At 39.6% G+C, this 13,551-nt stretch overlaps 1 protein-coding gene across 15 annotated transcripts in view; it reads left to right on the top strand.

Annotated features, from left to right (window-relative positions):
* The window catches only part of BMPR1B (bone morphogenetic protein receptor type 1B), a 708,903-nt gene that overhangs the window by 670,551 nt on the left and 24,801 nt on the right, over positions 1-13,551 (top strand). For all 15 annotated transcript variants that reach the window (XM_073589916.1, XM_073589827.1, XM_073589836.1 and 12 more), the window contains 4 exons: positions 1,094-1,196; positions 6,959-7,055; positions 8,364-8,502; positions 10,951-11,143. In XM_073589916.1, coding sequence (XP_073446017.1) covers positions 1,094-1,196; positions 6,959-7,055; positions 8,364-8,502; positions 10,951-11,143 — 532 coding nt within the window. The remainder of the gene's footprint in view (positions 1-1,093; positions 1,197-6,958; positions 7,056-8,363; positions 8,503-10,950; positions 11,144-13,551) is intronic.

The following is a 13,551-nucleotide window of genomic DNA, read 5'->3' as shown; positions in this document are numbered from 1 at the left end:
TGTCTTCACTGAATACAGATTTTAGCAGCAATTTAGTGTTTTGAAAATGTTTGTTCAGACCTGGAGGAGAAAGAAGCAGATTTCTCTGATAAGATATATTGCAATGATTTCTTATCTTCATGTCTATTATTCATTTATGAAATAAAAATTAAAGACGGTTACTCTTTCAGTATCACGCATTTATTAGCCTTCTGAGGTTGGTGATAGCCATGAAATAAAAAGTAACCGTCGTTGTAATTTTTATTTCATAAATCAATAGTACAAGCGAAAATAAGCCACCTTTGTAATATATCTTATCAGAGGAATCTGCTTCTTTCTTCTCCAGGACCGATCTTTCACTCTCATTTCAGGGGTAACATCTGTATTCAGTGTAGAAGTTTCACATTACTGAGATAGACTGACGATGCTTTAACATTCTGTCACGAGTTCCCATGAAACAAAAATTACAGTTCTCCATAGAACATAATGAGCTCCAACTGTGATCTCCTCTTAAGTGATGTGAAAATCTGTATTCACTAGAGTCACAATATTCCCACAAATGGAGAATTTTGAGAATACATGATCAGTCCAGGAAGGGAAGAAAGAGGATTTCTCTGAGGGGCGATATTATCCCTTTTGGTTGCAATAATGAAAAAAAGTTGCTATATAATTCTAGTCTGTATTCTCTCCTCTTGGTACTGAAACAGTTCCCTAAAGCCATGATTCAAAATTGCACAGATTTTATTTATTTTAATGACTTTGCGCAGAGCAAATCACAAAAAATCCTTTCCCAAAGAATATGGAATATTGTTAAATTCCTGCAGAATTCAATCCCATTTGAATAAATTTGCCCATCTCTTGTGGTTACTTTGCTACGTCAGCGCTGACTGAAGACTGGAAGTCAGCGGCTGCAGGGAGAATCTATCTTCATTTTCTCCCAGCAGTAAACCCTCTAGTTAGATGGCAACCTATGTTTAAAATGTTATTAATCTGCAGATTACTGTAATGGCTGCGGGTACATAGCATTTTTTTCTGATGACAGGTTCCCTTTAATATTAATTGTAAAATGTCCACATCTTCTCAGTGTCATTGATAGTTCTGATTCTTTTCCCAGGACACACCTATTCCACATCAGAGAAGGTCCATCGAATGTTGTACAGATGAAGACTTTTGTAACAGAGATCTGCATCCTACTCTGCCTCCAATTAAAAATAAAGGTAACGCTTCAGACTTATTTCTATGGTTTTTGAAGCTCCAGCCTCATTGTACAGTCATGGCCAAAAGTTTAGAGAATGACACAAATATTAATTTTTACAAAGTCTACTGCTTCATTTTTTCTAATGGCAATTTGCATATACTCTAGAATGTTATAAAGAGTGATCAGCTTAAGAGCAACTACTTGCAAAGTCAATATTTGCCTAGAAAATTAACTTAATCCCCCAAAACACATTTCAACATCATTGCAGCCCTGCCTTAAAAGGACCAGCTAACATCGTCTCAGTGATTGCTCCATTAACACAGGTGTGGGTGTTGATGAGGACAGGGCTGGAGATCAATCTGTCATGATTAAGTAAGAATGACACCACTGGACACTTTAAAAGGAGGCTGGTGCTTGGCATCATTGTTTCTCTTCTGTTAACCATGGTTATCCCTAAAGAAACACGTGCAGTCATCATTGCACTGCACAAAAATGGCCTAACAGGGAAGAGTATCGCAGCTAGAAAGATTGCACCTCAGTCAAAAATCTATCGCATCATCAAGAACTTCAAGGAGAGAGGTTCCCTTGTTGCCAAAAAGGCTCCAGGGCGCCCAAGAAAGACCAGCAAGCGCCAGGACCGTCTCTTAACAGTGTTTCTGCTGCGGGATCGGGCTACCAGCAGTGCAGAGCTTGCTCAGGAATGGCAGCAGGCAGGTGTGAGTGCATCTTCACGCACTGTGAGGCGGAGACTCTTGGAGCAAGGTCTGGTCTCAAGGAGGGCTGCAAAGAAGCCACTTCTCTCCAGAAAAAACATCATGGACAGACTGATATTCTGCAAGAGGTACAGGGAAGTGGACTGCTGAGGACTGGGGTAAAGTCATTTTCTCTGATGAATCCCCTTTTCGATTGTTTGGGACATCTGGAAAACGGCTTATTCGGAGAAGACCAGGTGAGCGCTACCACCAGTCTTGTCTCATGCCAACTGTCAAGCATCCTGAAACCATTCATGTGTGGGGTGGCTTCTCAGCCAAGGGAATGGGCTCTCTCTCAGTCTTGCCTAAAAACACAGCCATGAATTAAGAATGGTACCAGAATGTCCTCCAAGAGCAACTTCTCCCAACCGTCCAAGAGCAGTTTGGCGATCAACAATGCCTTTTTCAACATGATGGAGCACCTTGCCATAAAGCAAAGGTGATAACTAAATGGCTCAGGGAACAAAACATAGAGATTTTGGGACCATGGCCTGGAAACTCCCCAGATCTTAATCCCATTGAGAACTTGTGGTCAATCATCAAGAGACGGGTGGACAAACAAAAACCTTTAAATTCAGACAAAATAAAAGCATTGATTTTGCAAGAATGGACTGCTATCAGTCAGGATTTGATCCAGAAGTTGATTGAGAGCATGCCAGGGAGAATTGCAGAGGTCCTGAAGAAGAATGGTCAACACTGCAAATATTGACTTGCTGCATTAACTCATTCTAACTGTCAATATAACCTTTTGTTACTCATAATATGATTGCAATTATATTTCTGTATGCGATAAAAACATCTGACAAGCACACATAAAAACCAGAGGGCAGCAGATCATGTGAAAATATAATATTTGTGTCATTCTCTAAACTTTTGGCCATGACTGTATGTACCGTAAGCATGAAGCTAGATGCGATCAAGGTCCACTTTTTTGATTTTTCATGGGATTCTCAACATTCTTCTTTGACGTGAGTTCAAAGCCTTCACTACTTCTCCAGTTTCTTTTCTTTATTGTCCAGCTTTCACATCCAGAGCCATAGAATCTTCCACCTCCTCACCATTCTGATCTTTGGCTTTTATAGATGTATCATTCCCTTTGAAGATCTTTTCTTTGTTGCACATTCATTCTCTACCCGGTTTCATACTAGAGCTTCTATATCTTGAAAATCATTTCCTCACATGAATTATGGCAATAAGGGCACGTGCACACGGCTGATTTTCTTGGACGAGTGCTATTCGTGGTTTTCACCGATAGCACTCGTACCTTTGATATTCTATGCGGCTTTTCGATTTTTTTTTTTTTACCTCGGACTGAGTGGTCCATGAAGTAAATTGGTGACATCGAGGACATTCGGATCAAAATCTACAATGCAAGTCTATGGATCTGTGAAAAACATCGGACTGCACTCGGATGTCATCAGTGTGGCCTGATTTTCATGGATTAACAGAATGGAGAAGGTGAAGAATCTTTTTTTTTTTTTTTTTCACTCCACGTCCAAGAAAAACTGATGCCACTTTGATCAAACTCTAATCTGAGTCTAATCGGCATAATCGGACCGTTTTTCTGAGATGTGGAGAAAACAGTTGTGTGACCCTACCTCAAGAAAATCAAAGAATTTACGTAAAAAAGCATTAAAATGTCTATTTAAGCTAACTAACATTATATGTTGTTCTATAAACTTTCTCTGGAAGAATAAGGGGCATGAAACCTATTTAAAAAAAAATGAAAATGATAAATTTAATAAATATGATATAAACAAGTCCATCAAACTTAGATAACGTAATCGACTAAATGCAGGATACATATATTATATGGCAGAAATAAATGTCTCCTAGTGTCTCCATAAACATAAGGGAGCATTAATAAAATACACATGCCAGAAAATGGCATTGACGTGAGGCTTTTCCCAGAGTGCGGGACTTTCTGAACATCTGAGAAGGTTTTTCGTGGTCAATAGCCTCAGACTAAGGGCAGAGTGCTGAGGAAGCCGGGGTTAGATTCATGACTTATTTGCAGGTCAGATATAATTAACCTTGCAGCAAAGGTTATGTTAAAATTAAGGAAAAGCAAACAGGAGCCTAGTGAGACTGGAACCAACAGTAGGAGCAGAAATGTCTCACTGCATAGTTATAAAGTCCAATACCGATGTGAAACGGCTGTAGCACAATGCACCGAGTGTAATAGATCTAGTAAACACTGCCGCCCGGCAATGCCATAAGCTGTGTTACGGTATAGATAGCTCTAGCCAAAGCATGGACCGATCTGCGATCCATTTAGCAATACTAAAGTGCTTTGAAATAAATTCAATTCTTACACTAAGGCTCCATAATATATAATTGTCATACCGAACATTACTGGAAATCTTTACAAAAATGAATTCTTGTAATATATATATATATATATATATATATATATATGGGAGGGGTTGGGGGCTAAACAATGCTAAAAGTCCCTCCTAACTGGCAGCACTGGTGCCATGATGTCTGGCTCGTAGGTTGACTAGATGCTAAATGGGCGTCCGAATAGTCTGAGGAATTAATGTCGAGCAGATACATTTCGTACATAGAACACCGTATTGGCGTGTTGGTCTAAATATCAGATACTTATCATTATACAAGTTCAGTGCTTGAGATAACTGTAAAATATTGCATTTAATTATGTATATTACTAGCTGTAGGCAGAAAGAAAAGGAAATAAATGTGAAAGAAAGAAGTCGCTATGGAACGAGACTGGGGAAAAAGCATATTCTGTTTCCTATAAAGTATCGGGACCACAAACTCATTACAGTGGGCCGAACTCTCTGGTTCTGGTGAGACCAGCCGACCATCAAATGAGAGAACCGTATCACAGGTGTGGAGAGGAAAAAGAGCTTAATTTATCCATGTCCTCCATTGTTCATAAACACAGAAATCAGGCTGCACTTGGATGTCACCCGGCTGATATTTTACACACGCCCATAGACTCGAATGGGTGTGGAGATCCAATTTGTGGAGACACTTGCAGCATGCTGCCTGATGAGTAAAAAAAAAAAAAAAAAAACCCCGCAGATCTGCCCCATAGGATAACATAGGGCCGAGTGCGTTCCGATAAAACATTGTGTAAACCCGGCCTTACGCAACTGCATTACGGATCATTATCACCTAATTGCCAAATTAAGTTTCCTGCCTCTAGAAAAATGCTACAACATATATGAGACCATTTCAATTCTCTAGCTGGAGCTACATTTTTAATATGTTCTTGAAATCTCAAATAGGGTTTCAGCGACTTCTCCTCGTTATCTTATTTGTAAAAAGTAATAAAAGCAAAATGAGAAATACGATATAGGCAGATGTTGATTGGACTATTTTAATTATAGCCATTCTTTCTATTTTCTCAATTATTTACCTTGTATAAGCTTTCCCTGTAATTGTGAGGCCTATACATTATTAATCAGTAAAACTGTAGATTGCCCTTGTCTGGTGAAGAAGCGATTGTGTTTAGGTTGTCTGCAATCTCTATCAACCTGATTGAAGCTGACATCCTAAACGGTTACAAACCACACATTTCACCGAGAAGTGGGCGCCATTGAAAGAGGCTAAACTGTTAATAAACCATGAAATGAAGCTTTCAGTCCTCGGTTTCGCTCTTCTTCTCAAATAGAAAGGCGGGCTCCCCAGTGGCTTCTCCGTTTCATCTATCACACTCTTCGAGCCCCCGCAACAGGTAGGGAGCTGCTGGTGAAGCGAGAAGTGACTGATGAGCCCCTGTGTTGTCCTGATAGACATCTTGTAGGCGTCTCTTTTCAAAGGATTTCAGATGTGCCTCGCATGCCTGCATGGTGGAAATTAAAAGCCAGAAGCAATTGAAATGCTTTTAAAACACACACAAATCTACAAGCTGAAGAGTTAAAGGAAAAAAAAATGCAACACGAAAGCAAGTCTTTAAAAAGCGTAAACTAAGAGGTCCCCAAGGAGACCCTCGTCTCATTACTCTCGTAAAGCTGTAACTTAATAGCACCATGGCAGGTTGAGTCGATAAAGCTGAAGTTCTTGTTTTTCAGTGTTCCGCTATGGCATGATTGTGGACTTTCTTTTGAAAGAAAATCTGCTAATCTCCTTTCAAGACAAGGACGTTGCCGCAGTCTGTGTAGGGTCCAAGCGCAGAAAGGTTATTTTATTACAGATATGGGTGAAAGGAGAAAAAAAGCACCGAGATTTGGTGCAGTACGTGGATGCAGTTCTTCCGGTGGGAAATCGTGTAGCGAAACGACTGCCAAAAGGATAACTCTGCTTTTCTAACTGAGCGTGTACATTTCAGTCTTGGGAATATCTCGCAGATATAATGATCCATCCTAATGAGCTCATCATCGTATTAGTCTTGTGCAGGTTCTTTGAGTATATGATGAGGATGGCCAGATATGGCCCCGATCTTCTGTGTCCACGCCTGACAATGTGGCTCACTAGTTGTATACTGCCGTGTTGCGTATGACCAGTTTGTGTTTCTTTCGGAAGCCACTTGTATCATCCCTTTTTTGGGTGTTAAGTGATCTCTCGGCAGTTTAGTGTTTGCATTCCTGACATGCCAAAATCTCGGGAAAGGCTGTCTCATACTCCCCAGCTTCTATTACGCTAGTGATGACTGTCTCAGGATCGCGGGAGTTCCAGTGCATTAACGGCAAACGTCTTCTGGCTCATTGCTTCTAGCTTGACAGATGCAGATGGGCTCTTTTTATTAGATTTGGCCCAGTTTGTAATCTATTACTACAATTGTAAACCACAGGTCTTATAGTGAAGGGTTGCCCATTTATTGGAATAGCCTCCCCCTTGTGAAACGATATAGAAAAGCGTGGCTGGGTGACATGAGCTAGAATATTAGTAATGTGCTGCGGAATATGTTGGCGCTATAGAAATGAGAATTATTATTATTAGGAAAGGTAATGTTGCTAATGTACGTTTCTGTTTATGGTTTTAATATAGGAACACTATTACGGTCTATCCAGTAGTTGAAGACTTTCTTTTTAATGCTGTTCATCTTTTTCTTTCCCCATAGACTTTGTTGATGGCAGTATCCATTACATGGCTCTTCTGATCTCCGTGACTATTTGCAGTATCATCCTGGCAGGAATTTTAATATTCTGTTACTTCAGGTAAGAAAAAGAAATGCACTTGTGTCTAGATATAGATAATGAACTAGGTGGAAATCAGTAGGAATTGGTTAGGAAAAATCCAAGCAAGTCTAAGCTACTTTTCCTCAAAGAATAAATGGCTTAGGGTGGGATGCTGCCACCTTCAGGGAATAGATTGTAGGCAGATGCGGCTGGTGATGTCAGGACTTGCTGCGAGTCCTTGGTAGGACTCCTTGGTAGCCCTTTATGCCTACCGTAGTAAATGGACAGCATAGATCATATGGATGTCAATGAAGGGTCCCCAGTTTAGATCATGCTCTATGAACTGAGCCAGAACAGAGAGCCCCTGTAAAAAAAAAAAAATGGTTATTTATCAGGAGCTGAACACTTTAAAATGCTAGTCCCAAAAAAACAGCCTACTAACTCCAGCAGTCCCAAAGCAAGGCATGGAGCATCTTTGCTCCATTTAGGGGGGTCCGAAGAACCTCATTCTTGGGATCGCAAGGGTCCCAGTGGCTGGACCCCAGCAATCAAGAAGGTATTCCTTGTGCTATTGATAGTAGTTTTTTGAGAAAACAATTTACTCCCCATTTGTATTTTGTGAGAGGAGAACGACAAAGGATAATAGACAATCTCCTGAAGGAAGCCAAGGACTTGAGTTATTACATGGAAGGAAGATTCAAAATTTCTAAAAACTGTAAAAATGATCCTGAAAAATCAAGCACCAAAATCATTTTCTGGTGTAAACTATATGTAGCTGTAGTGGTGACATGAAAACAGAAACTGGTACATACATGGCATGTACCTTTCCATGTTATCCTGGAGGCACAGTGCAAGGATTATTCATGCTTAGGTTAGTAATAAAGCTGCTCAGAACTACAGTGGGTGCAATCACAGGGCTTACCTTGAATTCTACAGTTTTTTTCTGCAGTAGTGGGACACATTTCATCTTATTCACACTTCCACCTGAGAATCAGCAAAAACTGGGGTCAAATCATTTATTCATCCATGCCATCCACACGCTGTGTGGTTTAGGTGTCTTACCTGACGGAAAATAAAATAAAAGGGATACACGTCCAACCAACAGTGAAGCTCAAAGATCTATTTTGTTGGAAGAAGGCTTTTATTGTAGTCACAAAATGAACATGTATTCTAATGTGCATAAAAACTTGTGCTGAGGTCAGCGGCTTGACTCAGAGTTTCGCCATTACAGCTTCTTCTCAGGGCAGTAAAGCTACTTTAAATACATCTTAAAACTCTTACAGAAACATAACTATATATAATGTTATAGTGTGATTTATGCAATTCATTATCTTGCGGTATAACTAGGTACAAAAGACAAGAAGCCAGACCTCGTTACAGCATTGGCTTGGAACAAGATGAGACGTACATCCCTCCTGGAGAATCACTGAAGGATCTCATCGAACAATCTCAGAGCTCTGGAAGTGGATCAGGGCTCCCTCTGCTGGTATGAAAGTCAGCAGGGAATTATTTGTACATTTCTTAGAACAAATAGAAATATTCAATGCAAATGAACAGTAAAATATCTAGATGTGTGTTCTGCATTTTGTAGCTTATACCTGCAAGCCAGGAGAAAAGAGTGGCTTGTGGCATATTAAATATATATATATATATATATATATATATATATATATATATATATATATATATATATATATATATATAACAAATTTCTGAACAAGCAGCATTTCTCCGAGGCCACTAATTCTGCGAATGAGCTGGATCTGTCTGTCCCATTTAATTCAGTTAGATACCTTGTCTAAAATGTGTGAATGCTGTCTTAAACCACATATGCGCACACACACACACTCTACATTCACACACAATACAGCTTTACAGTGTCACACACACACGTGCACACCTGCCGAGAGTGGAGAGGGGGCCTTCACAACTACATTTTTAGAAGTAAAAAATGATAATACCTGCATTAAATTGCCCATGATCTTAACATTTTTGAGTCATTTATTCACAATGCAAAGAGGTTACATCACGGAGGACCGTGAAACCAAGCACAAAACACCACAAAGAGAAAAAGGTCCTCCAAAGACACTTGATAAAAAGGTATATATTTTATTAATAATGCAAAAAATAAAGAGAGATGGTTAACCATACAGAAACTGGACAGTAGCTTGACACTAGATGAACATAGGATATAAGTGGCTGCTGCATGAATCAAGATAAGTAAAACACATGACAAGCATGCAAATTTGTGCATGATGGTTACAAAATATTACTCGCACTTTATATAATGTTTTGTAACTATCATACAGTGTCAAGCTACTGTCAAGTTTCTGCATGGTTAACGGTCTCTTTTTATTTTTTGCATTATTAATAAAATATATACCTTTTTATCAAGTGTCTTTGGAGGACCTTTTTCTCTTTGTGGTGTTTTATTTTTGAGTCATTTACCTGAGCAGTGTGTCTAACAATGCACTGTGATTGTGTGACCGGTATGTTTGATGTGTGTGATATGTACTCTGTGCTTGTGCGCACCTCTCTTATGTAATATGTGATGCGATTTTCTAATGTGTGCAACATGTCTTTATTGAGTGACATATTTTCCTTGTCCAGGTTTGGCACGAAAGTATAATTTCACTCTATGTGACTACAGACATGTGAATCCTCACAGCTCCCATAGCTCGTAGCTCATGCTGTCCGAATTCTCCATTGCCAGTCCCAGGAGTCGGTGACCGCAACTGTGCGATATGCTTACTTCCGGTCACATTCCAACTAGACGTGAATGTACAAGTGAATTGAACCAGGCTGCTGACATCTAGTTGGAATGTGGCTGGAAGAATGCAGGTTGCGTATGTACTGTCACATGAACAACCACTCTTGCTGCTGGCACCAGAGAATCCTCACAGTGCACCTTATGGGTAATATGAGGATTCACAAGTCTGCAGTCAAATAGAGTGACTGAAGACATCCATGCCAAACCAGAATAACCCGTTTATGGGAGGAAGTCCATACACCTCTTCCATTGTGGTCCTATATCCCCCATGGACTGGGATGGACTTTTTTGTCCAATGTATCGTCATGAGGCATGAAATACCCATTGCAAAAGTAAGGGTATGTCCACCCAGATTTTCCGACACAAATTTCCATACCAAAAATAAATATATTACAGTACAAGCATTATGATGGAAATTTTAAGAAATATCTTCTACCCACTGTGCAAAAAATCCACAGCAGATAAGTCCTTCATGGACATACCCTTAGACTACCAGTAACTGCCACTCACAGATCGTGATTGTGTGGATTTTTCTGCTCTCCGAGTGTAGACTCCTCCAAGCAAATGGTCTCCCTGCATACACTAGTCTTACACCATTGGGCACATACCATGGATAAACCCCATAGACAGTGAGTGTCAGACTGCCCAGAGTGCTTTTTTCACTCGATGTGAGTAGTATTTCTGGCACGTTAGTCTGCTCTGATGAATGCTGCAGACTGTGTTATACTTTAATTTTCAGCATACATATTAATAGAAGAATTTTTATACATTTCCATGAAAAATATTCAGGATTTACTTAACTAAAACCAGATGAAAACGGCAAACGGCTCAGTGTCAGTTTTAGTGTATTATTAAATCACTTTTCCCATTTAAATTTCTGATAAAGTTAGCCCGTACACGCGGGTGGCAGGGCTCTTTAGCAAAATAGCCTTTGTCAATATTGCCTCAAATTTCAGCATATTTAGTTTTACGGCTTTGAGGCATACAAGGCCACGGTAATATTTTCAGGTACTCTGGGGAGGAAAGAGAAATGTTGCATGCAGTAAAATGAATCTCCAGCGATATTCGGTATTCCCCTTTGTTTGTTCTGGATTAGTCATGTTAATGCTGGGTGGTCATTTTCTTTGGTAAGTAACGTGTTATTGGCTTTGGTCTCATTAATAGGTACAAAGGACAATAGCAAAGCAGATTCAAATGGTGAAACAGATTGGGAAAGGGAGATATGGAGAAGTGTGGATGGGCCGATGGCGCGGCGAGAAAGTGGCAGTCAAAGTGTTCTTTACTACCGAAGAGGCCAGCTGGTTCAGGGAGACTGAAATCTATCAGACTGTGCTGATGAGGCATGAGAATATTTTAGGTAAGTTCTATTACTTGTAAAGGTATTTCCCTTGTGAAAATAAATGTGTAATCATAAAATGACCTAGTATTTAATTGTATATTCCCACGGTCAGTAAACGCTACGGGCTAGATGTTGCGTACATCCGCAGCATCCAACCCACAGCATCCAGATGTTACAGCATAGTGGAGGGGATTTCATGAAACCCCATTTCCACTATGTGTGCAGGGACACCTCTGGCTTCCCTGAGTAACCGGACATGTGGCGTGTCTTTCCAGACCGCAGCATGTCTATTTATCTTGCGGAGACGCTCAGTCTGCGCAAGATAAAGACACTTGTACAATGTAATGGTACACGGTGATTCTGCACGGTTCAATAATCACATGCGGAATCACCTGCGTTCAAAAGCCGGCAGCGCCTTGGACGAAGCGGACATGTGCTGCATCCAAAGTGCTGCCGGTCTCTGCCCGTGGGAACATACCCTCAGTCTGGTATTTGTGTTAAATGTATTTATTTTTTTTATATTTTTGCCAGTGTTTTTTTCACATCACAATCTGTGTTAGCAAAAAAATTGAAACCTTGCAGTTTATCTGTGATGATAATGAGACTGCTGAAAAATCTTGTTTAATCAATAAGACGTATGAGTCTAGAATAGCTGCATTGGCTAGTGTGAAGATTGCAAGATTTCTAATTTTTTTCTTTAATTCAGATTGTTATGTGGAAAGAAGAATGTTAAAAAAACAAATGTTCAACATAAACATTAGACGGTGCGAATCAATGAGCAAGACCTGGTTCATTGGCCACGTTCATAGTCTGTGACGATGGAGAACCTGCGAACCTCCTCTTACGTGTAGGAATCACTGGCTTCTCTCTTGATTAGCCGGCCTGGCATAACGTCATTGTTGCGGCACACGTGGAGTTGACGGCTACTTAAAAGAACAGCCAGATCTGTCCTCAGGTGAGAGACGGTTCTCAGGGCTCCCTTTCTATAAATTGATTTGCAAATGAACAGCAAATACCCAAACTTCTTTATTAATTTGCCATGCCGTTCTGCAGTCCTGGCTGTTACCTCGCCAAGCAGCGTGCAGACCGGATACTTTTACAAACCCTATTCACATAAATTGGATAGATTTCAGATGGAAACTCAAATTTCAGGATGCAAATTAATGATTATAGAATATTTTAAATCTTTTAAGCTTTGGATCTCTCTTCCTATGAAATATGAAAGCATAAAAAGCTCTGTATGTCTCTACATGATACCATAGGGCCCCATAGAATTATATGGGCTTATATTATGGCACTGTACAACGCAGATATTGTATGAAGTTGTAATACGGTTGTGACCATATCATTTTTGGTATAAAATGTAATGGAATAGTTGTTGGGGCAGTTGTCCAACATTTGCTGAATCCCTGATCCATCTTTAGGATGGGCACCAGATTGCTACAAGGTATCCTGGATAGAAACTAAAACAATTCCCAATAAGAGGAAAATAGGGTATATAATATCAATGTAAAATCCAATAATATATAGACAAAAAAATGTCAACCCCAAAGTATATAAAAGAAACGGACTAAAATTGTATACCCCAGATAACAATACAATACACCGAAAAATGGAGTTCCATACAAAGAAAAGTTTTTGATAAAGCACACGCGAAACGCGCGTCAAGGTGTGGCATGAGGCTCCTGGGCACAACAGTATTACTTATGAGTAAGCACTAATAAGCATGTTTTGTGATAATATATGGTTGTTCTCTAAATAAACGCTGGGCTGTTTACAGATTGAAGGTTAATTCCCATTGTATGAGACTTAATGCTTGTGGTCTTTTGAGGATGTATATAGTTTTCTCATATGCTATTAATATGTGGGATTCTCATGTCAAGATTGTAATATATTTTTATGGCTTATGTGCAACATATTTTTTACATGCCCTGGACCTATGCAATTAAAGGAAGATTTTTTAGGGTTTTTTTTTACTTGTTTGTTACATATGTACAATATTTGGTATAATAAAAGTGATACATTTTTTATTATTCTTTGTATGGAACTCCATTTTTTGGTGTATTGTAAAGGTATCCTGGATAGGTCTTGTAAGGTCCTGGAGGTGACAGTGGATCTCCCCAGCTCCGCTAATGGACACTGGGTAACAATTAGTATCTTTAATGTACCGGTCATCATCGCTGTAAATCCTCCTAGAACAATAGTTTATTAACATTTGAGAATTGGACGTGTTTCCCTCTGCAACACTCCTCACCCTATAATTCTACACAATGCGCTTGTCACAGCGAATGTTTTAATTACTTTCTGTAAAGCTTCTATTTAGCGCTGGAGAATGGCTGTAAATCATGAATTAATTCTCAATCTGCGGACCGTAATGGCCCCATTTAATAGTGCTAGCACACCCATGGCATCACTTTAGCAGAGAG

The sequence above is a fragment of the Dendrobates tinctorius genome, unplaced genomic scaffold (assembly GCF_039654945.1).
Source record: "Dendrobates tinctorius isolate UK_male_01 unplaced genomic scaffold, ASM3965494v1 ptg000011l, whole genome shotgun sequence".
Classification (NCBI taxonomy): Eukaryota; Metazoa; Chordata; class Amphibia; order Anura; family Dendrobatidae; genus Dendrobates; species Dendrobates tinctorius.
The sequence above is the reverse complement of the archived record's forward strand: the minus strand, read 5'-3'. Positions and strand labels throughout refer to the sequence as shown.